We start from the raw sequence: 26,629 nt of genomic DNA, 5'->3' as shown, positions 1-26,629 counted from the left end.
AGATACGGGTTTCCAGGAGGTGGCCATGGACCACCATCAGGTCAAGAACGTTTCCTTGGTCCTCAGCAGCCAATGCAACGCCCTGGAGTTCCACCACAGCTGAGAAGATCTCTGTCTGTTGATATGCCTCGGCCAGTGAACAGTCCACAAATAAATAATACATCTGGGATCTCTCAACATTTTCCTCCCCAAGGAATTCCAGTTCAGCAGCACAATATATTGGGTCAGGCATTTATCGAATTACGACACAGAGCTCCTGATGGGAGGCCAAGGCTGCCTTTTAATCCTTCTGCTGCAAATGTTATGGATGCAGCAGCACAACATCAACGACATGCAGGGTTTATACCCAGACAGGAGTTTCCAGGCCCCAGACAGGCAGAACCCCTGAGACATAATTCTCAAGGTATACCTAACCAGTTGCAGATGCCTACAAGTTTGGAGCATATGTCACAGTCACAGCAGGATCAAATCAGTCCTGACAACTCATCTGCGCTTGTAATACGTTCTGTAAGTCATCCACCAGTTGCTGATGCATTCCCGGGTCCATCTTTGCCTACAGCTGCACCAGGTGATGAATCTGCAAATTTACAGATACCCAACCAGCCAAGTGATGGACTGGAAGAAAAGCTTGATCCTGATGATCCTGCTGTAAAAGATTTGGATGTAAAAGACCTTGATGGGGTTGAAGTCAAGGATTTAGATGATGAAGATCTGGAAAATCTGAATCTAGACACAGAGGATGGGAAAGGAGATGAACTGGACACTTTAGACAATTTGGAAACCAATGATCCTCACCTTGATGATCTTCTGAGGTCTGGGGAATTTGATATAATTGCATACACAGACCCAGACCTTGATGTGGGGGATAAGAAAGGAATGTTTAACGAAGAACTAGATCTTAGTGTCCCCATTGATGACAAACTAGATATCCAGGGCAAGACAGAAGAACCAAAACAGAAAGAACAAGGTGATAAAACTGTTTCCCCTCCTGAGACCCAGTCTCCACAGAAAAAATCTGCTGCAGAAAATGAAATTAAAACAGAAGTACTTTCCCCACACACTCAGGAGGAAAAGAAGAATGAAAATGAAAAAAGTGAGGGAAATGCTGAATCCACAAGTACTCAACAACCTGCTGAAGTGGACTTAAAGGATGGAGAAAAGGCTCCTGCACAGCCTGCTAACCCAGAATTCCCTGATAAAACTACTGCTGTTTCTAGTCAAGACACAACTGTGCCTAGTCCAGATGCTCAGGGATCTGCACTTCCGACTGTTCAAGGAGCAGTAAGTTCCTGCAGTATTTCTGGGTCCACACCAGTCCTCTCAAGTTTGCTATCTAATGAGAGCTCAGATAATGCTGAAGCAAGGACTCTGGGGTCTCCATCTCAGTCTTTGCCAACAACACAAATGAATCATGCATCAGGTATTCCCCAAACACTAATGACACCTGGTGGACAGATCTTGGAAAACACTTTAAATTCAAATTTGACCATGGTTCCACGAATGAACCATAATTTTTCTCAAGGGTCACCAAATCCGGGATTTATTCAGGGTCAGTCATCTAATCATAACTTTGGGACAGGAGCGGCATCCAATCAGAGTGTGGCTGTAACAAACCGTCCTGGTCCTAGTGGCATAACTGGGCCCCAACAGATAATGCTCCCTCAACCGTTAGCTCAGCAACAAAATCGAGAGCGGCCACTGCTGCTAGAAGAACAGCCGCTTCTTCTGCAGGACCTTTTGGATCAGGAAAGACAGGAGCAGCAGCAGCAGCGACAGATGCAAGCCATGATTCGCCAGCGTTCGGAGCCATTTTTCCCCAATATTGGTATGTGGGTGATCTGTTTGTCTGGGATCTTGTTAGTTTTTTAAAAATGCAGCAATAAATAGTTAATTAATCAGGTAGCACTAAAAGAAGGGGGTAGATGTGTGGAGCTTGAAGGTGACACAACAAACAACAGCCTACCTAGTAGGTACAATGGGAGTATGGAAATTGAGCACGTGGGTGGAATTCTGAACTCTGTGGCAAGGCTCCTGTTGATATTACCAGGATCAGGGTGACTCTGAATTACTGCCAAATTTTCTAGCACTGCCTGTCACATATTCTCTTTAGGTTTTCATATGCTATATGGAGTAAATACACCCTTTGTAAACAAATGATCAAGTGCAGTGGTTCATATTTTGATATTTGATCTATCAATGTTCTGTTTCTGGTTGTTCTCCTACTCTTTCTTTTTGCAGTGGATAGCGTGTCTGAAGGAAGGAGATCATTGAAAGCTGTGTTACTGATTCACAGTCTAGGCAAGGCCCAGAAACACCACAAATAATTCTTCATGTACTAAAACCATTTAGGTCATTTCCTGTTTAATATAACTTAGTAGTTTGAGCATTCAGATCAAGACCGTCACTATCATTTAATAGGTTTTAATGAAACATGAAATTATGAGCAAGATGTTAGCAGTAACTATACTGGCCATCAAGGCTCTTGGTTCAAAAGACAAATTTAACCTACCCCATAAGTCGCAGTTCCATATCTGCAGTTACATGGCCACCCCAGGCGGCTAAGATGGCCTTCACAGTTCCCTCCCAACCTAAGCCATTCTGTGTTCCCATTTATACTGATCTCTGTGAGGCATCCAATGGGAGAGACAGCAAAAAAGCATGCTTATGGTCTTTTCAGATGCTGTGTGTATCTTTTTGCCTGTAGTGCTAGGGTACTTACAGAGGCACTAAACCCTTTTCTTAGTAGATTAGTGGCGGTGTGTCAAGTTTTGCCAACAGAAACAACTCTTCTTCCTAATTCTTAAGCCTATAAATAGAATTTATTAATCTGTTGGGTCACAGGCCACATTTCATCTACAGCCCTTCTCTGACTAACCTGCTTTTCTTTGTATGCTTTGGCTGAAAAGAAGGACAGCTGCTACTGGAGTAGCTTTCCTTAGAGGATATATGAAGCTACATACTAACCACAAATTTCAAAGTGAAGAGGACAAGTAATGTGAAATAGTAATGCGATTATGTTGTTTTACTGATGACTTATTCATGAACTAGATCTAAATGAGTCAGTTCTAGTTAATGACTTGTAATGTTCAGCTATGTAATTCACTTTTACTCTTTTTCTTTTATAGACTTTGATGCAATTACTGATCCCATAATGAAAGCAAAAATGGTAGCTCTTAAGGGGATCAATAAAGTCATGGCACAGAGTAACATGGGCATGCCACCAATGGTTATGAACAGGTAGGCAACACGTGATACCATTCTTCAGGGCTATAAAATATAAAAGGAAATGATAGAGCTAGGGGAAACTGTGTGCAGGATATGAAAACATTTTGAAGTGGGAAACATGTTTTTGTCATATACTACATAGTCATTGCTAATACAAAATTATCTCCTAAGAATAAAACAAGTCTGGCAGTAGAAACTGTAAAAAGTGTTAAAATGCCTCACATGTTCAAGGACAAAAGGAGCTGTGAACTATGCAGACTTCACCATGATTGCCTTTACCTTAGGTGGGGGGTCCATGAGCCAGAAAGATCTGCACCTTTTCTTTTTATGTGGCCCTTAAAACAGCATGCTTTCTTCTTTTTAAATGTTTCTTATGGTAATATGTGGCTTAACAGAAGTGTACATTTACCCAACTCTAATTGACTGTTGGCCAGGTTGGTTGGGGCTTTGAGCAACCTGGTCTAGTGGAAGGTGTCCCTGCCCATGACAGGGGATTGGAACTGGATGATCTTTAAGGTCCCTTCCAACTCTGTATGATTCTATGGCTGTGCTGGTGACCGTGATATCTAAACCATTAAATCTTTTTTTTTTTGATAGCACCATAATATATTAAAATACAAATAGAGAGTTTGTTTGTGTGTGTGTGTGTGTGTGTGTGCATCTTCACTCATTCAGCACAGTGCATCATATTTACCTCACTTGTCTGAAAAGTGTAAAATGCTATAGTTTAAACAAAGGGCAAAGTATTTTAGCATCAAATGAGAATTAATATTGTCCAGATGTTGAAAAAGTTTGGTACAGAAGTTCAAGCAAATACCTCTAAAATACTTGGATGCTTTGTGTAAGTTCAGTGTAATAGAAGAGGTATCTTCCCTAACCCTCCAGTTTTAAAAGTTGTAATTTCATATTCTGCTTATCTATCTATAGGTTTCCCTTCATGGGTCAACCAGTTCCAGGGGCTCAGACCACTGAAGGGCAAAATCATATGCAGCAGGCAGTTACACAGGTAATACAACTTGATATGGGGTTTAACACAAGTATTTAATAATAATGTTAATAACTAGTTTGGGTGTTTTGCCTTTTTTTTTTTTTTTTTTTTTATTGAATCATGATTTAATATCCTTGTCTGTATGTTTTACCAAAATTTCTAGGATGGAAGTTTGACACCTCAGATGTCTCGACCTAATCCTCCCAATTTTGGTCCTGGCTTTGTCAGTAAGTACAGATTTTATAATCGACTGTATGCTGATGTTGGATTCTAGAGCAGTCCTGGGCTGTGTTATAATAGTCTGAGCTCAGTGAGAACTACAGTCTATATTGATGGGGGTTTTTTTGTATTTCAGAAGCAAAAAATTTTGTGCAGCATCATTGTCATTTTAACAAATACCAATAAAAGCTTTCCAGGTATTAGTTAAGCAAGACTAGTTGGGAATCACAACTTTTGAAAGCAGAAATATACAGCGCTAGTATTTTCTGTTCTTGTTTCTGATTGCCCTAGGTCAGTCATAAATCCTAGTCTCTATAATGACAGAGATTTATTAGCAGAATTTAAACTCAGTATATGTTGGGAGAGGAAGACCGTGTGTGAAAAAGTGTTTCAAATAAACACCTTTACCTTTTCTAGAAACTGGAATAGCAGCACTGAGTATACAAAAAGGAACTTTAGCATTATCATCTGTATTAATCTCTTTTTATGTGGCTCTTATAACAGTGTGTTTTCTCCTCCTTAACACATACTTCAGTGTTTTACAATAATATGTGGCTTACCAGAGGTGTACGTTTACCCAACTCTAATTGACGGCTGGCCAGGTTGGACGAAGCTTTGAGCAACCTGGTCTAGTGGAAGGTATCTCTGCCCATGGCAGGGGGCTGGAACTGGATGAGCTTTGAGATTTGACATGGCACTCAGCAGTGGTCTCATTCTGGTTGGGGTGTTGGTTCTGAGTACTTGAGAAAACCTGTAGTAGTTACTCTTACCTGGAACTTGTTAATATTTCAGTACTTTTATTTGCACTTTCATGTTGCTCCCCTCTGCAGTTACTCTCTGTCGTTCCCACTCAGTTGTCCCTTCAGGTTATGTGATTAGTTACGCAGAATTTATCATCAAAAGAATGGGCACCCCTCAAGACTGAATTGATTTAGTTGAGCCATTAGAGTCAATGGTTGTCACTGCCACACAGATCTGAAAGTAGAAAGTGGTAGGGTCTGGAGCACAAGGAGGACATGGTTATATTGAAATCCTACCATCTTGTAGGTATCTTAAACGAACTTCTTTTACAAGGAAGACTGTGTGGTATTTCTGGCTATCTGCCTCATTGCCACAATGAGATCAGGAGACAAACGATATCACCACCAAACCTTCACTCTTGCCTTCTGTGCTTAGTGCAGATCAAGTGTTATCAGACGTGATTGTTTTGCCTTGAGAAAAACATCTGAGAGCAATGGACTGCTCATAGCAGATGAGCATTTCTCATTTTAAAAAGAGTAATGTCTCATTTGCAGTCTAAATGAGAGTACATTGTTTGTGGGTAGGAAAGGGCACTGGTGATGAAGGCCCTGACATGAAGTTGTTTTTCCAAAGGCAGTGTCTTTCTTTCATTTCACAAATGCTTGATGAATGTTTATGATTTTTTTTTCTTAGAAGTAGTAATAAAAATAGGTTTTATATGCACGAAAATCTTTTGCAAACAGCAGGATTAATGAGTCTGTTTCCTGTAAATTTGTGTCCTTACTCCCTAATCTCTTTCCCCTTGCCTGAGTACTTCTGGAGGTCTTCCATGTCCCCTGTTCTGTGGAGGTGTTGGGTACTACCAGGCTCTGTAGCTGTTTTCAAAGCTACGTTTGCTCACTGGCTAGGAAGTACACATCTACTGGCTAGACAGCAGGCCGGTGTCTCTTGAAATTAAGGGACTATGTTAAAATTACTTTCTCTCAAAAATGCAGGTGTTTGGTTCTCTGTCCCCTTTACTCATGTCACTCCAAGAACTTAGAATCTCTTGAGATAACAAACCCTCTGTCAAATCTGCCTGAACTTGACCAATGGTTTCTTAAAATAAGAGGGGAAACTTTTTCTCTAAAAAGGAGAATGAGATTATGTCATACTTAATTTCCCTTTTCTCTAGATGATTCACAAAGAAAGCAATATGAGGAATGGCTGCAAGAAACGCAACAACTCCTTCAAATGCAACAGAAGTACCTTGAGGAGCAAATTGGAGCACACAGAAAATCAAAAAAGGCACTCTCAGCAAAACAGCGTACAGCCAAGAAAGCTGGTCGTGAGTTCCCAGAAGAAGATGCAGAACAGCTTAAACATGTTACTGAGCAGCAAAGTATGGTCCAGAAACAGCTAGAACAGGTAAGCATCTGAAATCCAAACTGATCACCTTAATATTCAGCTGTCAGACTGGTAGGACTCCTTCCTTTAATACAGTGGAGCTTATTTAAAGGGAGCCACTCCCTGTCATGTTTCATGTGTGTAACAGCATTACTCTGGACTGTGGTGTGATACTGGAATTGTAGGAGAATATGCTGTGGCAAGCATCATGACAAAAAGCTGTCTCCATACTTTGGGAAGAGGGGACATTGCTTGACAAAATGATTTGCAACAGTGTTCCTGGCATAATTAAAAGCATAAACAAAAGATTCAAAGGAAATTCTTAGCATGTGGGGGTTGGTTTCAGGCTTGAGTGAACCTCATAACTCAAGTCTTTCTCAGGTCTCCTTACATAATCAAAACCTCTTGGGTATTTTCCAGTTAAATGTTACTGTTTGAAAATCTCTTTTCATAGTATCTTTAGTGTTAGTCCAGTTTTATGATCTGTCTAGTTCCTAGATGCTGATGATCAGTGTGTTACCTGTTATTGTATCATGGAATGGTACAGGTCAAAGGGTTCTCTGGGGTTCATCTAATCTCCTGATCAAAGCAGAACTAGATTCATGGTTAAATCAGGTTGCTCAGCCAGCACCGTATCAGTCAGGTCTCCAGGGGTAGAGATTTCCCAGCCTCTCTGGGCCCCTGTTCCAATGTATAACCGCTTCCACTGGGGTTTGTTTTCCTTCCTTTGTATTCAGTTAGAATTTCACCTGCTATATCTTGTAATTGCGATAATAGTAAGTGTCACTGAAGCTAAACCTGTGGTAGCTTTGATAAATGTATGCTTTGGCCAACTGTACTGAATGCTGTGTTCCTCAATACATTGTTTATAAATTATCTGGCATGATTGTCAGAATCAGATAGATCTCCTGAACATGAAAATACTTTAGAATTATTAATATGAGAGAAAAACTGGCAGCAAGCTGCTTGGAATGAAGTCCTAAGTGATACCTGACTCTCAAGTTCTTTCCTGTGTTGCTTCAAGACAAAGGGTGTAGAATATTACTTGGCTCGTCTTTTCGCTGTGCGGAAGAAGGATGGAGCAGATAAATCATGTCTACATCATTTCTTCCCTTTTTTTCCCCTTCCACAATAAATCGCAAGTAGAAAAAATGCAAAAAAAAAAAAAGGAATAAATCACTTCAACCAGTTTTTTTCATATATATGTCAGTCTGGTCTTACAGCAGAGCTGAAGTAACAGCTGCTAATCATGACATTGCTGGCAGATTCATTTAGTGCCCCATGATTAAAGTTCTTTCATTTTTCAGTTTTAAATTGAAGTTTCATATACTGCTGGTAAATACTCTCCACTCCCCTTCAGCCACTGATTTAGGCCAGTCATCCACATTGCAGCACTTTGTTGCATACCTAGTAGGAGCTTGAAGTATATTTTTAGGGGCCTCCTATTTGAAGCAATTTACCACTGTTTCAGATCAGATCAGGTAATTTTTCTGTAATCAAGCTTCTGTAAGTTTTTGAAAAGGGCAAAGTCTCCATACTTATATATAGAGAGCTGTCAAATCCCTGTGAACTGCTGCTCCTGGACAGAGGTGCAGAGAAACTGGAGCTGATGTTGTGCAACATAAGCTTATGTCTGACAGGGTTACTAGCCCAGGCACAGAGCTGTGCAGGCGCTACCATATTGCCTCTGGGGCCAGGGTAGCTTAACTGTTTGGTGTGGCACTGTGCCTGTGCTAATACGCTCTGCCTTGTTCTCCCCTGAGCTGTTAAAATACCAAGTTGGTATGTGCAAGTCAGCCCAGGTCCAGCTGGGTGTAATCAGTGCTGGTCCTTTGAGATCCCAAATACTTCCAAGTACAGTCATATGGCTGATCTGCCATTGCAGACCCTAGAAGGGTGTAGTGGTTTGGATGCCTCATTCCCTAGGCATACAGAGCCAGCACAGGTTTAGTGCTCTGTACCCATGGAGAAGTCCTGGAGCACTGGACAGTGCAGTGCAGATCCATCCAGTTGGTGGCTTTATGCAGTGGCACTGTTTATGTTGCGGAGTCAGTGCCAGGCCAGAGCTCATAAATTATCTAGGACCTGAGATTACTATGTGTATAGTACACAGTACTTTTTGGCTGCATCTGCCCTCTATTCTGGAGTGTATCCTGTGATACCTCTGTTATCCTGAGCTTTCTGGCTTGACCCTTGCCCCATATGAAGGAGAGTGCTATCAAACATTTTTAATTCTGTTACGCACTTTTCTACCAGTACAAACAGCAAATGGAAGTTGTGGAAGTCATAATCTAATGAATAGAAGCAAAAGAGACATTTTCCATAATACATGTACCAGTGAATTACAAGTCCTTTTGTTTGTTTAGAGGGCAGCATAGCCAAGTATCTACTGTATTTCTGAAATGCTCTTTCTTGTCCGGTTGACACTGTTATATACTTTCCTTGGCTTCTCCTGCCTGCTTTAAAAATCAACCACGAGGTTTAATGTTTAATATCCAAGCTGAGTTTATTCTTAATATTGAAAATTTTCATCTGCTGTGTGGTGTTTGAGGATCTGTCTGTGAATAAATGGGAATCTACCTCACAGTTTTCTTGCAAACCTTTCCTTTTCAATGATGTCTTTTAAAATCTTTTACTGCCCTGTGAAGATCATGCATCTCACTTTTTCCTTCCTCATGTCTGTTCCCAACTGTTACCCTGTGCATGGATAAGATCTATAGGACAAGGATTACTTTTGATTTAGTTTTGTATATTCTCTTGCCCAGTGTAGTCTTGCTTTGTAATTAGAACTTGGAGGCACTGTTGTTTTCTCTAAACTTCTGGGATGGATGGTATTTGTAATGAAACAATGGCTATTTAGCCTTAAAAAAGGGAGAGAAAATTAGACTGTGTTGAAATGCTATTTTTGCCTGAGGTTCATTGCTGAAATTATAATGGTGAGTTACAAGTTTAATGCTACTTACAGTCAATACATGTCAGAGATGAATTATGGCTTTTTAATTTTCAGATTCGAAAGCAGCAGAAAGAGCACGCAGAACTGATTGAAGAATATCGAATCAAGCAGCAGCAGCAGCAGCAGCAGCAGCAGTGTGGAATGGCACCCCATGCTATAATGCCAGGTGTCCAGGCTCAGCCACCAATGGTTCCAGGAGGAACATCACCAGCAATGAATCAGCAGAACTTCCCCATGGTGGCACAACAGCTCCAGCATCAGCAACATACAGTGGTAATCCCTGGGCAGTCCACCCCAAACAAAATGCCAAACTTATCTGGATGGCAGTCTGCAAATGCCCCTACAAGTCACATGTCCATGAATCCAGCAAGGATGCAGCCTCCAATGACACCATTGCCAATTACTCCTGGTACACCAGCTCCTGTGCCTGGTCCAAATGCAACTGCACAGTCAGGGCCACCACCGAGGGTAGAATTTGAGGACAATAACCCTTTCAGTGAAAGCTTTCAGGAGCGGGAAAGGAAGGAGCGTTTACGGGAGCAACAGGAGCGGCAGCGCATTCAACTTATGCAGGAGGTAGATCGACAGAGGGCTTTACAGCAGCGCATGGAACTAGAACAGCACAGTATGATAGGGTCTGAATTAAATAACAAAACATCCTTATCTCAGATACCTTTCTTTAATTCTGATCTACCTTGTGATTTCATACAAACTCCACGACCTCTTCAGCAATCTCCACAGCATCAACAGCAGCAAATGGGGCAAATTCTGCAGCAGGGTTCCGTGACCTCGCCTCCTGCCACAAATTTCATGCAAAGCAGTGAGCGAAGGCCAGTGGGATCTACAGCCTTTGGGCCTGACACATCTGCTGTTCCAGGTGGAGCCCCTAATTTCCATAATGTAAAACAAACTCATGGGAATCTCCCTGGGGCTACCTTTACGCAGAACCAAGTCAGGCCTCCATTTGCTTCTGCTGTACCTTCATCTACAGTACTCAGTAGTGGTGCCCCATGTGGTTCGGACACTAGCGTGCCTCAGGCAACAAACTTCTCTGGATCAAGCCAGTCTCTCATACAGCTGTATTCTGACATAATCCCTGAAGAGAAAGGAAAGAAGAAAAGGACACGAAAAAAGAAAAAGGATGATGATACTGAGTCAATAAAAGCCCCATCAACTCCACATTCAGATATAACTGCACCATCAACTCCAACCATTTCTGATTCTACCTCCACCGCCACAGTGAGCACCCCCAATGAACTTTCCCGTCACCAAGATGAACAAGAGTCAGTGGAGTTAACGGGCCCATCAACATCAAATGCAGGAGAGAGTCAGGCCTCTCCAGAGCTGGAATGTAAGCTCCCCAGCAACAGTCTGCCACAGAAACAGCCGAGTGTAAATAAAGAGACTGAAAAGGCTAAAACAGATACACCTACCAGCATTCAAGAGGTTAAATTAGAAAAGGCAGAAACTGATCAGTGCTCGGGTCAAGCTGAGCCTAAACCTGAAAATCCAAGCAGTATTAAGGTGGAAGAAGACAAGGTCACATCACAGCCTGCCTCCTCAGCTCAGAGTCCAGCACAAGCAGCCAACATTCCAGCAGCAAAAGGGGAGTCAGGGAATGAATTGCTGAAGCACCTGCTTAAAAATAAGAAGTCCTCATCTCTTCTAAATCAGAAGTCCGAGAGCAGTGGACGAACAGAAGAGGAGGCTTCCGGGGATAAGAAGCTAACTGAGAAGCCGAATCCAGCTGAAGGAATGGTGAGCCTGTTACCAGTTTTGTTATACAGTGGTCATCAACAGTCAAAGGCTAGTTTGTGCCTTTACTGCAGGCATTTGTGAAGAGGTGGGGAGATAAGCTACCTGCACAAAAGTGGAATAAACAGCTTTCAGGAATTTTTTGCCTCCCTTCCTGCCTTTTCTCCATGAGTAAATCATCTGTGTTGCAAAAAGAACAAATTTTAACATGACTTTGTAGATCAATGTATCAGAAAGTATTAAAATGAAAAAAACACCAATTTTTCTATAGATAATCCTCTTGAACAATGCCACTTCCTCATAGCTACCAAGATTATGGAAAGATTTTACAATATTACTCTATTACCTACTAGGATGTTTCTGAGCAGTATATGGATGTCTGTATGTTGTGTGCTTCTGTGACTCCACCTTAGCCATGTACAGGGTGACCTGTGCACCTTTGCAGAGGCACGCGGCTGGGCTTCACACTCCTTCATCTGCACTATTTGGAGTGAATGAACCAATTACAAGCTCTGGTTTTCCCTGTGAAAATCATATACTGTTTCTAATTTTAGTAGAGACCATGCTCTTGGTTATTTTATCAAAAGTGTGAAATTGTTAAATCTCCTAAAATTGCTGGATTTCTGTGTTAGAGAATATTTTTCATTGATTTTACATTAATGGAGAAGAGCATTATTTTTTATATTAATACCATTATGATTTAATAATTCATAAAGTTCTTAAAACAGACCTAAAAAAAATTCTGTGGAGGTAGGATGCATTCAGATTTGTTGGTTGTTTTACTGTAATCTTCAATCTCTACTCAGTTTTGTTTTGTGACTGCCTAATCTCTATATACATCCTTGAAAATGAATTAATACCGATAAAATCAGAGGTAACTTGGGTAAAGTGTTAAAGATCCATGGTTAAAACATACATGACAGGAATAGTAGTGAGAGTATTTGTGGTAGAGGTTGTGTAGAGCTGTTTAAAATAATAATTGATACAAGAAATTGGACTTCCTTTTAGCTTGCCACTGTCTGTTGCATCACCACATCCCATCCTGATTGCTTCTACACAACTATCCTCGTATGTGGAGAATGGCTTTGCAAATTCGTACTTAAATTATTTAAGAAATGGTACAATCCAGAAGCATTTCATAATACTGGTTTTGTTTCTAACCTCAAAATGCATTTGTAGTTTATTAACTTACATGCTTTTTTCCTGTAACCAGTCTGCCTTTCGTTATGCCATTGTGAAAATCTCTAGGGTTGCAGGCACATGTAACTTCATTTTAGGGGTGTTCAAAAGAAAATGTTTCTTGTCTGTGAGGTTTTGATGGTGTTTTCAGATGTCAGTGGTGTTAATGATAAGTCATAATTCTGTGTGTAGGGACAGTACAGCAGTTAGAGTTGCCAGTGAGACAGCAAAGTAAACAAACCATAAAATACAGTTTCTTATCAATGAGATTTATTATACTGTGTGTGTTCTTCTAGACTGTTGTGCAGTAAATTTGAACCAAATGTATACTAAAATGTCAAAAATTCTGCTTCACTTTCTTTCTTTATATCAGCAAACTGCAGGAAACCAGATGCAAAGTGCATTTGGGTGTAGTAACAGCCAGCTTCAGAGAACAGATGTAGGACCTGAAACCAAGAAACAGAGAAACAAGCGAACTCAGAGAACGGGAGAGAAGGCAGCTCCTCGGTCCAAGAAAAGAAAAAAAGAGGAAGAAGAAAAGCAAGCTATTTACCCCAACACTGATACATTCATCCAGTTAAAACAGGTAGGCTTACAGATGCTGGGTCACGCAAAAGAGGACACTCGAAAGAGTGCACTCATGGTGTGAAGCTGATCATTAGGTTTAATTTTGAGTACAGGGTGGAGAAACAGAAGACTTCGATGAAACTAGGAAATTCAAAATTTTGCATTTATTTCAATTTGGAAGATCTATTGAGACAGCAGACATTTGGTAGTCTCAAAGCCATGGGGATCCTGTCAGCTCTGGCAGCCTCTGTGCCTGAACTGGCAGGACCTGGAGCAGTGGCTCTGATTGGCCACCTTCCTTAACAGAGAGGCACAGTTTTCTGATAGTGGGTAAATTCCAATTACTGTTAAAGTTAGAAACCACTCTAGTAATGTTTGGCTATGTGCAGTGCTGCTCTGTAGTAGTTAGCATTGATTTCTAACTTCTTTTTCTTTCAATGTAGCAGCTTTCTCTTCTGCCTTTGGTGGAACCAATAATTGGAGTGAGCTTTGCCCACTTTCTTCCTTATGGCAGTGGCCAGCTAAATGGTGGAAATCGACTTGTTGGAAGCTTTGGTAGTGCTACTCTTGATGGGGCTTCAGATTACTACTCCCAGCTCATTTACAAGGTATGGTTTTAATCTGGATTTCCATTGTGTGCTCTCTGTGGGAGAAGAAGTTCCATGTCATTTTTATTGGTACTAGTCAGTTGAAGTTCCTGCCTTTCATGCAACCAGAAGAAAATGATTTTCTGTTGCTAGACTAGTTAGATGGTGCTGTGATGAAACAGTCACCATTGTTTTACTCCCTGAAAATGGAAATCAGTTCTGGAAACTGTGTTGTAAACTAATTAAAAACTAGAAGTATTTCTGTTACAAATGGATGCTGAATAGTGAAAATTGTAATTACAGTTTTATGGAGCAGAAAAGGCTGAATTCTTAGTACTTTGCAAAGTCATTGAAAGCATTAAAGCATTTCTTAATGTGAATTAAATGGGAAATAGACTTCTCATTTGTCCACTAAGCCCTAACTAAGAACCTGAGAACTGTGAACAAAATAGACTGTTTGTTGATGAGCTAAAAATCCACTGCATTTAAAACTCCGTCTCTAAGATCAGAGGGGGCAGTACTGGGAGAGCAGCAAGATAGTGAACAGACAGAATCAAATTTGCTGCTTGCCTACCCTAATACAAAAACTTCAGTAACTTACTAAAAACCAGTGGTGTGTTTACTCCAGCATTACGTGGCATGTAAGCTCAGAACGTGACGCAGTGGAAATAGTCGCTGTGGTCAAAGTAGGCTTTGTAGGCATGACTGTAGCAAGAACACATAGTGGAGTTCTCATTTAATTTTTGTTCAAAATATGGGCAGTTAAGCCCATAGCGAGAGGTAGCCTGAAGTGTGAGCTTGCAAAGTATCTGCTTCTCCATTGTAGCTGCTTCAGTGAAAGCTCATTGTGTGCTAAATGTGAGGTAGCTTCCCTTTTAGTGAAAATGGGGTAAGCTGACTTGTTTATGGTGATGGAGAGTCACTGCAGAATAGCTCTTCCAATCTTAAATTCAAATCCCTTTTTACAGGAGTGTGTTGGGGCTTCCAAACTATTCCTAAAAATGTTCTTTGTGCTTTTCTGTAAATCTTTTAGCTATATGTTTTTCAATAATGTATACTCCTTGCGCAAACTATTTCTCTGATAATATAATTGATATTATCTATGAAAATATTGATACTATCAATGAAAAGCAAAGTATTGTGTCTTCCATAGTAGATACTTTAATGCATTTGGTCACCTACTTGAGGATTAACTATCACTGCTTATCAGTTCTGCCTCTGGGTGTAAAAACCCAGGTGAGTGGGTTATCTAATAGTAGAACAAGGCAAGTTTTCACCTCGTGTTCCATGGCTGATTTACAGTCCTTTCATCTCATGCAGCAGAACAATCTCAGCAATCCCCCGACACCCCCAGCCTCTCTCCCTCCCACACCACCTCCTGTGGCATGCCAGAAGTTGGTAAACGGCTTCGCAACCACTGAGGAACTTGCTGGCAAGGCTGGTATGTTAGGAGGTCATGATGGTAAGGCTAATACATACTGTTTCCATAATGATTCAAGTTTGTAGCCAATTGCAAAATAGGTAACTGGGATGCTTGTCAGCTGCTGTAGTCTTCTTTTGTAAAACCATTATGCCTAAACTTTACAAGGTTGCAGTTGTTATCATCGAGTTTTATTTTACACCAGTGTAATGTCAGATGATAGCCTTTTCCCTCTTGCCTTTTGAAAACACGTTGAGAGCTAGAAGCACTCTTGGGAAATGAAAAATAAAACCTCAAAATAATTTTTTATGTCCAGTACAAATGACTAACAGGTTAGCTGAGTGAGCTCAAAAGCAGGTTACCCAAAATGTATTGTCAGCAGGTTTTGTATGTAGTCAGTACATATTCTCTGATGCTTGTAATTTGGTCAATTAGAAGTGCTTTCTAGTAAATGAAACCTTATGCTGCCTCTTTATAGGGACTGTTTTCCTTTGTTATTAAAAAGTTGTTGATTGTTTTCTGAATTAAACCAAGCATCCTCTCACAGTGGCAGGAGGCACACTCTTTTTGCTCAAAATTTTCAGTTTTTGTAAACATGTAGATTGATCATGAACAGTTAAAAAATTTTGAACTACAAGTGGATGAAAGTGGTGTTGCCATCTGTTGTAATAACTTGGTTGTATTAGGCCACCAACACATAGAAGGTATGTCAATGGAAGAGCTGTACAGATGTCTCATTGTGTTGTGCGCTTCTGTTTTTAGTTACCAAAGCTCTGGGACCAAAGCAGTTCCAGTTGCCTTTCAGACCACAAGATGATTTATTAGCAAGAGCAATGGCTCAGGGCCCTAAAACTGTGGATGTTCCTGCTTCACTTCCAACACCACCTCACAACAATCAGGAGGAGTTAAGGTAGGTTTTCCTTGACATCTTCAAAAACATATTTGAAGGATATTCTGTGATCTTTTAATAGGAGATGAGACTGAGACTGTGTAGAGAAACAAAATCCATTGTGCACAGGCAGTGCGGAGAACATTTATGGAACGATTTTTCCTGGTTAACTCTTAGCATTCCACGTGTGGAGAGCAGCATACTAAAATAGGTGACTTCTGCCATTGCTAAACTCTAGATTCTGTTAAGTTGTTGAGAATTCATTACATTGCTGTTCTTGAAAGTGGAAGAAAACTACAAATTGCTATTTTTCCTGGAGCAGCATGGTACTGTTGAACAATGATAGTACATGGCTGCTGTACCAGGCAGCAGGACTGTGCAAGAGACAGCCTGAAAACTCCCCAGTTCTACTCAGTTTCTGTTACCATGTGAGAAATGCTTGCTAGAACATGAGTCTCTCTACAAAGATCTTTCCTTTTGCTTTCCTTTCACTTGACTAACAAAAGTTGGGTGTCTTTGGAGTGTGTGCAAGGATAAGGGGAGGTGGATCAGTGAATATGTCTAAACCAGAAAGTTTAAATGTTAAATACCAATATTTTACACAGATAAATAGAGCCATGGAGAACAGACAGTCCTGTGATGGAACCTGGGCTTTTTTAGTGCCTTTGTTTTCCTTTGTGTATCTTTCCCAAGAAACCACCGTGTGCAATGGAGTCTGATATACCCAGAAGCAAAGGCCTTCCACATAGTTGCATTTCATGACTAGTAGCAAGAAACAAGTTCATTACAGCTCCCTGTCATGATTTATGTTTTGGCTTACCAAAATTCAATTTCCAAAACAGCTTTTTTGGGTTTTCTTCCAGGGTTCAAGATCACTGTGAGGACAGGGATACTCCTGACAGCTTTGTTCCTTCTTCCTCTCCTGAAAGTGTGGTGGGAATGGAAATTAGTAGGTATCCAGACTTGTCGGTTGTAAAGGAGGAGAACCCAGAACCTGTACCTTCTCCTATCATTCCCATCCTGCCTAGCAGTACTGGAAAAGGTGAGAATGCAGCAGAGCAAACAGTTAAAACTAGCTTTGTTTGTTTTTTCTGGTTAGGTTTTTTTATTTGCATTCACATGTGTGTAGGATTAACCTGGTGTATTCTGTTTTCTTTTCAGGTTCAGAAGCCAAAAGGAACTATATAAAATCAGAACCCGGTTCCGGAGCGTTACCTGGTTCTGGCTTTTTTGCATCTCAACTTGGTCCATCCCAGAATGGTCCTAAATCTGGCCTTATATCTGTAGCAATTACTTTGCATCCCACAGCTGCTGAGGTAAAAGAAACAAGCTTTAATTACATACATAAAGTACCAACAGTAGTTATGGTATTTTCTATATATAGTGAACCTGAAGGGGTTACAGCATAGTACAGTAAAGCAGCAGTTGCAGCCACCCAATAATTCATATTACTATCTGATGAAAACAAAGGTGTGTTTTTATTACTGTTTTTAGAACATCAGCAGCGTTGTAGCAGCATTCTCCAACCTGCTCCACGTCAGAATTCCCAACAGTTATGAAGTTAGTAATGCCCCAGATGTCCCATCCTCCATGGCAACCGCCAGCAGTCACAGAGTGAACCCATCCATGGAGTACAGGCAAAGCTTACTACAGGGTCCTCAGGCAGGAGCCATGGGACCTGCCAGGATTGTAGGGTCTTACGGACTTAAGCAACCTAATGTGCCCTTTCCTGCAAACAGCAATGGTGAGTGGGCATCAATTCTGTCACATTTTCGATACCAGCATTTTAACTGAGTCAGTATTGAATGAATTTCAGCCACATAAATTCATGCTCTAGCACTGAATAATTGATTTTTATTCTGAATAATACTTCTCTGTTCTTACATGATCGTGACCAGTACATGTGAACCTGCTCCTGATGTTAACCATAACTCTGTAGGTCTGATCCATTTCTGATTTCTGTTGTTTTCTACATCACTGTCATTGAGGTATTTATTCCAGTAGTTCCCAACATTATTAGTTGGAGTTTTTGTCCAGTCTGATTCTAAATCCATCACTCAGAAAGATTGTTCCTATGCTAGAAAACTTGATGTAGTTGTTAAAGCATGTATTTCTATGTTGGTTTAGTTACTCATTTCTTGCACAAGAACGTATTTTTGTCTTCTTGTTCACGCACTTGGTTTTGGTCTAATTTAAATAATTTCCCTGTCAGGATGTAGTTTAAAGTTTGCCCTGTCCAGGAGGATGTTGCTCCTCTAGACCACTGAAGCATACTGTGACTTCTCATAAATTAGGTTTAATCTGATACAGCTTCTAACAGACTTACCTGTTTTATAGGTATAGCTGGCTATAAGGATCACAGTCAGAATATTGCAGAAGGCTCAGCACTGAGACCTCGATGGTGCTCTCATTGCAAAGTTGTGGTTCTTGGCAGTGGTGTGCGGAAGTCCTTCAAAGACCTGCCCTTCCTTAAACAGGTACTGCAGGGGAGGTAGTTTCTTGCATGTAATGGTGAATGAGCAAACAAAGGCAACAAAGACTACTGCTTGTCATGCCGACTGGTACCACTTTCCAGGTTTTTTTGTAGTCTCCCTTCTATGTGTGCCCTAATTGAGAATGGGACATTCAAGTATGCTTGTAGTACAGATAAGAAATGGCACCAAAGTTGTTATTTACGTAAAAAGAATTTAAGTAAATGTCATAAAATAGGTCCCATGGCAATTATTTATAATAATCATGGCAATTTCCTAAATTCTGCTACTAACCTTCCATGGCCACTTCAGGGAACTTAGTTCGGAAGAGCTTATTTGGTGGGCAGTGCCCTATTGCTGTCAGGAAGTATTCAAACAGGCAGAATACTTGCACCCTTTGTGAGCAGGAATCAGGTTTCAGTCTCAGTTTCTTGTATTCATATTGGGAACTGTCATGGTACTTTCCAGCCCTAACTATACTATGATTCTATTATTCATTCAGGAACAACCATTGCTGTTTCAATGAGGTTGAGATAATTATGCAACTAAGGTATATAGTCAAAATTTATGTACAAAAGTAATGGGTTCATGTAGTCAGAGAATCACTGAATTCCCAGTAATGTTTTGCAGATGGATCTGTAGATAAAACAGTGTGATCTGTCTTTGATTAGGCTGAAACGACATGTTCTTTCACCATCTAAAGACAAAAGAAATGGATTTTACTTTGCAAGTGTGCCTATGGAGCAGATGGGTGCACGGTATAGAATGCTTTATTTTGCTGCTTAAACTTCTGTTAATGGCAAGAAATGCTGAAGAACAAGGTTGTAGGTGGTGGTAACGTTAGATCTGTCAAATAATCAAGTGTTTATATCACAGTATCGCTCATTATTTCACAAATGTTCTACAGATAAAGAGTTTCTAGCCAGATTGGAAGACTTGTTTAATTCCACTTAATATGTGAAGAATGGTATTAAAATGCACTTCTGAGAACCTTCTGTGTTTGATTCCCAGGATTCCCAAGAAGGCTTTGATAAAATGAAGGACATTGTATTCTGTAGCAACAACTGCTTTGTTCTTTATTCAGCAGCTGTGCAAGCAAAAAACTCGGAGAACAAAGTGAGTATCAGATGCTTTCTAGTGAGCAGAAATTACTGCAGCTAATTTTTGAAGAACAGAAAGGGGGCAAGGGGAAGTTTGCACTTCATTCTACAGGTTTATAAGTTAATTGCTCTATGCTTGGACACTGAGATTCTGAACAAACAGCATGAAGTAAAATTCATATTTGCATAACTTCCATTGTGACAGAGATGCAGGGCAGAACAGCAGCCACTTTGTGCTGTCCTTACTGGCTTCGAAGATGCAGTCTCAAAAAAGTAGACATTTAAGTTTTCTGGGCATTATGCAAAACCATAGATACATCTTTAAGGGCTGTAATTCTGCAATTTGGTTTGGCTTTTACCATAACTAAAATTATAACTGTGCAAATAACAACTGAACTGCAGGTTTGCAAAAAATACTTTTATTTGTTAAGTGTAACTGGAAAAATGCAGTCCTATTCATCACTTTTATTTGGGCATAGCTGTCATTTTAAATCATTAAGTACCAAAATAGTAGTAAAGAACCTACTGACTGACAATGAAGAGGAAAAAGAGGTTCTAATTATTGGATACAGACATTTAAAGACATTCGTTCAACTGCAAGTGGAGTTAGGCCACGGATTTTTCTCAGGTTGGCTGGAACAGTACGCTGTAGTTAGCTACCTACAAACCCTGTGAGGTTCAAATGTACCTTTTTCTCCCTCCTGAACCACTGGACAGAACAGGCTTTGTGCTTCAGACATTACCTAGTTAATGCTTTTTTGTAGTCCTGTATTTACTGTAGAATTTGCTGCCTCAGTTCAAATGCATCCTGCTTTTTTTCAGAAGAAATTAAAAATAACCCATACCTGGAGGAGAAGATAAATGTGTGTTACATCCGCATCCTTGTAGTGTCCCATGTAGCTCATCTCCTCTAGTATTTAAGCAGGGTAAATACTGTACAAGTATTTCTGTGCAAGTGCATTAGCACATACGTCAGTAAGCTAATTAAATGCCATCTTCAGGCTCTTGATCCTCTCGTTTACTCTTTCAGGATTAATCATACAAACCACATTAGGAACTTTCAAATGTAAACTTCCTTTGTTCTTGTTTCCTCCCCTTTTATGTTTTGGTTTGGTTTTTAACAAATCTCTGCAGGTGCAGTTCCTGCTTTCTGTGAGTGAATAGTAAAGTCCTCAAGGTAAATCTCGTCTAGAGCCCTGCAGGAATTTCCTCCTTACTTGTTACCAGGAAAAATATGTGTCATTAATTCCAAATCTTCCCCTTCTACCAAATAACAGGATTCTTACTCCTTAAATTAATTCTGTGACCCATATTTTAAAGTTACTTTGTGTTGTCACAGAACTTTCTAAGGACACCTAAGAACTAACTCTGTCAGTTAGCTCCTTTAGGGCAACTGAGTAGTTTTTCATTCATAACCTGAACAAAGGATTATTTGTTCTTCCCCATATTTATTGAGGGGCACCACATTCTAGGCTGACTGGGAGAACTCTTGAGCTCTGTATCCTGGCACAAGCTGTGATAATGCAGGTCAGGGTAATTTCCATCATTCTCTGTTGCTGCACTGGGAACTTAGGCATTCTTAGTAGACTCTTCCATACTGACCTGACAGTGTTTTCAGGCTACATCTAATGGTTCACGCTTTGAGATTTTTATCTTAAGAGTTTTCTGTTGATTCAGCAGGAATCACTTCCCTCTTTGCCACAGTCACCGATGAAAGAGAGGCCACCTAAAGCATTCCATCAGTACAGCAACAACATCTCTGCTTTGGATGTCCACTGTCTGCCTCAGCTGCAGGAAAAAGTTTCTCCGCCATCATCACCTCCCATCATGTTCCCCCCTGCATTTGAAGCAGCCAAGGTAGAGGCAAAACCAGATGAGCTGAAGGTAACAGTGAAACTAAAACCTAGGTTAAAAGCAATACACAGCAGTCTTGATGACTGTCGGCCTCCCAATAAGAAGTGGAAAGGCATGAAATGGAAAAAGTGGAGCATTCAGATTGTGATTCCCAAAGGATCATTCAAACCTCCTTGTGAAGAAGAAATAGATGAATTTCTTAAAAAACTGGGCACAACCCTTAAACCAGATCCTGTGCCTAAAGACTACAGGAAGTGTTGCTTCTGTCACGAGGAAGGTGATGGGTTAACTGATGGACCAGCAAGGCTTCTTAACCTGGACTTAGACCTTTGGGTCCATTTGAACTGTGCTCTTTGGTCTACAGAAGTCTACGAGACACAAGCTGGTGCCTTAATAAACGTAGAACTCGCACTGCGAAGAGGCCTGCAAATGAAATGCATGTTTTGTCACAAAATGGGTGCCACCAGCGGTTGTCACAGGTTAAGGTGCACCAATATTTATCACTTTACCTGTGCCATTAAAGCACAATGCATGTTTTTTAAAGACAAGACCATGCTTTGCCCCATGCACAAACCAAAGGGAACTCATGAGCAAGAACTTAGTTACTTTGCAGTCTTCAGGAGGGTCTATGTTCAGCGAGATGAAGTGCGGCAGATTGCCAGCATCGTTCAGCGAGGAGAGCGTGACCACACTTTCCGTGTGGGAAGCCTCATTTTCCATGCCGTCGGTCAGCTGCTGCCGCAGCAGATGCAGGCCTTCCACTCCTCCAAAGCACTCTTCCCCGTGGGTTACGAGGCCAGCCGGTTGTACTGGAGCATGAGATACGCCAACAGACGCTGTCGCTATCTCTGCTCGATTGAGGAGAAGGACGGGCTCCCATTATTTGTTATCAAGGTTGTGGAGCAAGGCCACGAAGATATGGTCCTTACTGACACAACACCAAAAGGTAAACATTGTGAGCTAAGATCACCACTTGTTTGTTTGTTACTCCTGATGTTTGTGGTATGATAAATGTTACAAATTCATATTGAAGGCACAATGTAATGCTTAAAGTGAGTTTCCAGGGCCCATTTTGAATAATGTGCTCTGGAGACTCCGGGTACCTCTGAAGAAATTGTATAAGCTGAAAATACAGACTTGTTACAAGTTCACAGAGGAGACAGACCAAAGACCAAGTACTTAAAAGTGAATGAGTATTAAAATAGTAGGAATGTCAGCATCGGTTTCTTTTAATGAAAAGTGACTTTAAATACAAACTCAGTTAGGAAGCAGAAAGACAATAGTTCACTTGACCACGCTGTTCTCAGAGTAGGTAATGTTGTCTCTGGCCTGGGGGAGAAGACTGTTAGATCATAAACATACGGGCAGGTGGAGAAACACAGCACATGGCCTGTAGTGCTCTGGTCTTACTTAACCCCTTCATGCTGTGCATGCCGATATACTCGGCTTCCCTCTGTCCAGTCACACCGCTGCTGGGGGAACTGCCCACGCACAACTGTGAGCTGATGATGATCAGCCAATGGAAATAGAACATACAGTTTATTTTCAGGAAATTTTCATTGTGCAGGTTTCCTCAGGAGAATCTGTCCGTGTCATTCTTGTCAGAGGACTGAAAGTTTCCATGCTGCAAATACTAAAAGCTTCATTCCTGAGAATCAAGTGTGCAGTAGGAGTGTGGTGCTTGTTTGGGATTTGTTCAGGGAAAAAAAATCAACTCACCAGATGATTGTCTCTTTTAAACACCGGCCTGTGTGTGTACACAACCAGCAACAGATTGCTTTGCCAGTGTTGGTTTATGGGTCCCAATATCCTCAGGCATTCAATTTAAAACCAGTACCATTACTTTATTGATCACTGTAACTCTTTCCCGTATGGCTGTGTAGGTGTGTGGGATAAAATCCTGGAGCCCGTTGCTTCTGTTAGAAAAGAATCCGAAATGCTCCAGCTGTTTCCCGGCTATTTGAAGGGTGAAGACCTCTTTGGTTTGACAGTCTCTGCAGTGGCCAGGATTGCTGAATCGGTGAGTCTTCACCATCCCAGTTCTTGCTGGATCACCCCCAGTTGTTGGATATACATGTGAGAAGGGGAACAGGAAGAAGCGTGTGGTAAAGTAACTAATCGGTTACATACAATTAACATGTAACTACTTGGATTTCTTTTCTCTTGTCTGTTTTTTTTGCAGCTGCCAGGGGTTGAGGCCTGTGAGAACTACACTTTCCGCTATGGCCGAAACCCCTTAATGGAACTTCCTCTTGCTATCAACCCCACGGGCTGTGCCCGTGCCGAGCCTAAAATGAGTACCCATGTCAAGAGGTTTGTGTTAAGGTATTTTGTTTTAATTTCACATAGTACAGCCCAGGGTTTATAGGCTGCTTAGGGTTATTTGTGCTTTCGTCTGCTGCTTACAAACCCTGTCGTCCTTGGCTGTGTATGTGCATGCCCAAATCCGAGGAATTGCTTTGTCGTCTATGCTAGCTGGCTTTAAGTGTCTGTATGTCTAAAAGAACTTTTGATGGGGTTTGTGGCTCTTTTCAGAGATATCTTCAGTTTTTCTTGTATTCTTTCCCATTACATGCCCAACTCCTCCAGGCCTCACACCTTGAACAGCACCAGCACATCAAAGTCCTTTCAGAGCACAGTCACGGGAGAACTGAACGCGCCTTACAGTAAGCAGTTTGTCCATTCCAAGTCCTCTCAGTACCGCAAAATGAAAACGGAATGGAAGTCCAATGTGTATCTGGCTCGCTCTCGTATTCAGGTGAGTTCTGTTTCAGATGTGTATTAAAATGAAGTATTTTTAATATTTTAATATGGCTAGATATTTGTCTATTTATTTCTATATAAACATCTATATGACATTTATATGAAATAATGGGAACTAAATATATTAGGAAAATCTTTCAAGTCTTATCCCCAGATCAGCGATTTTTTTATGTGGCGAATCACTTCCGCAGATTTATCTTCAGTGTGATTTTTTTCTGATTATTGTGAACATCTTAACAATTCGTTTGTTTGTTATAAAATCACAGAATGGTTTGGTTTGGAAGGGACCTTAAAGCTCATTCACTTCCAATCCCCCTTCCACTGGACCAGGTTGCCCAAAGCCTCCTCCAATTTGGCCTTGAACACTGCCAGGGATGGGGCAGCTACAGGTTCTCTGGGCAACCTGTCCAGGCCCTTACCACCCTCACAGGAAAGAACTTCTTTGTAATACCTAATCTAAATCTACGCCCTTTCAGTTTAAAGCTGTACATACCCTTGTAAAAAGCCCCTCTCCAGATACCTTGTTGGCCCGTTTAGGCACTGAAAGCTGCTCTAAGGTCTCCCCAGAGCCTTCTCTTCTCCAGGGTGAACAAGCCCAGCTCTTTCAGCCTGTCTTCAAGTTCCTTTCAAGTTTTGGGAGGCGTATTTCTCAAAAATGTAGTAAAGCATAATAAAAACACACACACAATTGGGAGCTTGACACATTCAGACCAAGCTGAGTAAAGTGGTGCGAGGCCAGCAGGAGGAGTTCAGTGCTTGTTTGCATTCATAATACTAAGAAATTTGTTGTTTCATGTAATTCTGGTGGTGCTTTGTTCCACAGCCTGTTTGGCAAAAGCTCTGTAATTAATCTCACTGTGTATGAACAGAGTTGTTTATTTTAGGTTGGATTTAATTGTGCTGCTGCGTTCCTATTAGTAAGGCCCACTTGGTTTTTCAGTGAATTCCTAATCTTTACACAGCCGGGTGCCCGAGGTGCAAAAGAAGGTTCCTCACCTAGACACAAGCCAAGTATGTTTTCTTGCATCCTAACAGTGTAACATGGAGCTGGGTCCTGAGTCTTGGCAGTCACACACACCATATATGCTGCTTCACTCCTGGATTGCTCAGTTTTCATGGGATACTCTGCAGGAACAGTTGTGGGGCAGTGAGGAATGCAGTGTTAACTGTCAAAAGAGAATTCTAAATCCTGATGTATTTTTTGCAGGGCCTGGGCTTATATGCTGCTAGAGACATTGAAAAGCACACTATGGTCATTGAATATATTGGAACTATTATACGGAATGAGGTAGCAAACAGGAAGGAGAAGCTTTATGAATCTCAGGTATGGCTGCTGCTTGGTCGCTGTTCCTTTCCCCTTTTAAACGTACATACAACACAACAAATGCTGGTTTGCTGTTTGAATTCAGGTCCTTTCATTTGCTTTCTGCTGTACTATAAATGCAATAGGCTAGAAATATAACCAGTCTACAGCATTTCTTATCAGATTGTATTTAAGTGTTAAATAGCTCTCACAGTGCCCTGGGCAGATGGGCAATATATGTGCCTGAGAACTTCTTTAAAGTTGAAAGCAACTTTCTTTGTAACTCTGGTATTGTAGCAGTACACAGTTGTGAAGTACTTTAAGATCCCAAGTGAAAGGCAGTATAGAAGCTGCTAAGGAAAAGAGATTTATGTGTGTTCCCCTCCCATTCCCTCATATCCCAGTTAGGGGAAGAGCACTGTGTGGCTTGCCATTCCCTCATGAGCCAGTGGCAGAGTCTGATCCTGAACACAGGGGGACACAGGAGCTGACCCACGCTGCTGCTTCTGTTTAATCACTGGGAATTAAGTGAAAACTTTAAATTAAGAGAGTGTTTTTCCACCATCGTGTCTTCCAGAACCGTGGCGTGTACATGTTCCGCATTGACAATGACCATGTCATCGATGCGACCCTGACAGGCGGTCCCGCAAGGTGGGTGGCTCTGAGGAGATCTGACCCTGGCTTGGGGGGATGATCTGCATTCCCTGGACAGGGGCTGGGTGTGAGGGAGTCCATGCTTACAGTTGGTTCCCTCAATGTTTTTTATTCTCTGAGCTGGTACATTCAGTCTTTTGACTGTTCCACTGGCATCTTCAGCTTTTTGATTTGATTATGGTTCATGGCAGCTGTGAAGAAGGAATTGGGTATTTTCTTTTTAATGCTTCACTTTTCTGACATTTTCTAGGTACAGAATCAAGTAGAGAGTAATATAATTATATCTGGACAGTCAGTGCACCCTGAAGCTAACTAAGGCCATCCTGAGGATAAGTTTAGATTTGCCTCAGGAGATACATTTCCTTAAAAGGTTACTCTTCTTCCAACTGTTTGCACAGGTACATCAACCATTCGTGTGCACCAAACTGTGTGGCCGAGGTGGTGACTTTTGAGAGAGGACACAAAATTATCATCAGCTCCAGCAGAAGAATCCAGAAGGGGGAGGAGGTAGGGTGCTCTTGTAAGGTTTTACTCACCTCTTGCTACTTGCATTGCTCTCTGATACTGTGGGATTT

The 26,629-nt window shown here is 41.1% G+C and overlaps 1 protein-coding gene across 18 annotated transcripts in view; it reads left to right on the top strand.

The window, feature by feature from the left end:
• Positions 1-26,629, top strand: part of KMT2C (lysine methyltransferase 2C) — a 194,248-nt gene that overhangs the window by 165,904 nt on the left and 1,715 nt on the right. For 11 of the 18 annotated variants that reach the window (XM_061348809.1, XM_061348908.1, XM_061348828.1 and 8 more), the window contains 22 exons: positions 3-1,825; positions 3,126-3,237; positions 4,153-4,231; positions 4,377-4,440; positions 6,348-6,580; positions 9,567-11,270; positions 12,820-13,032; positions 13,457-13,621; positions 14,921-15,062; positions 15,783-15,930; positions 16,773-16,951; positions 17,071-17,225; positions 17,404-17,653; positions 18,247-18,386; positions 19,392-19,496; positions 21,158-22,280; positions 23,218-23,354; positions 23,517-23,659; positions 23,924-24,092; positions 25,305-25,421; positions 25,978-26,051; positions 26,453-26,561. In XM_061348809.1, the coding sequence (XP_061204793.1) occupies positions 3-1,825; positions 3,126-3,237; positions 4,153-4,231; positions 4,377-4,440; positions 6,348-6,580; positions 9,567-11,270; positions 12,820-13,032; positions 13,457-13,621; positions 14,921-15,062; positions 15,783-15,930; positions 16,773-16,951; positions 17,071-17,225; positions 17,404-17,653; positions 18,247-18,386; positions 19,392-19,496; positions 21,158-22,280; positions 23,218-23,354; positions 23,517-23,659; positions 23,924-24,092; positions 25,305-25,421; positions 25,978-26,051; positions 26,453-26,561 (7,384 nt within the window). The remainder of the gene's footprint in view (positions 1-2; positions 1,826-3,125; positions 3,238-4,152; positions 4,232-4,376; positions 4,441-6,347; positions 6,581-9,566; positions 11,271-12,819; positions 13,033-13,456; positions 13,622-14,920; positions 15,063-15,782; positions 15,931-16,772; positions 16,952-17,070; positions 17,226-17,403; positions 17,654-18,246; positions 18,387-19,391; positions 19,497-21,157; positions 22,281-23,217; positions 23,355-23,516; positions 23,660-23,923; positions 24,093-25,304; positions 25,422-25,977; positions 26,052-26,452; positions 26,562-26,629) is intronic. The other 7 variants (XM_061348946.1, XM_061348819.1, XM_061348837.1 and 4 more) reach the window with 6 other exon arrangements.

The sequence above is a fragment of the Neopsephotus bourkii genome, unplaced genomic scaffold (assembly GCF_033783945.1).
Source record: "Neopsephotus bourkii isolate Nb327-2 ecotype Australia unplaced genomic scaffold, CSIRO-AGI_Nbou_v1 NB_53, whole genome shotgun sequence".
NCBI classification, from domain to species: Eukaryota; Metazoa; Chordata; class Aves; order Psittaciformes; family Psittacidae; genus Neopsephotus; species Neopsephotus bourkii.
This window is presented reverse-complemented; position numbering and strand designations above follow the sequence as displayed.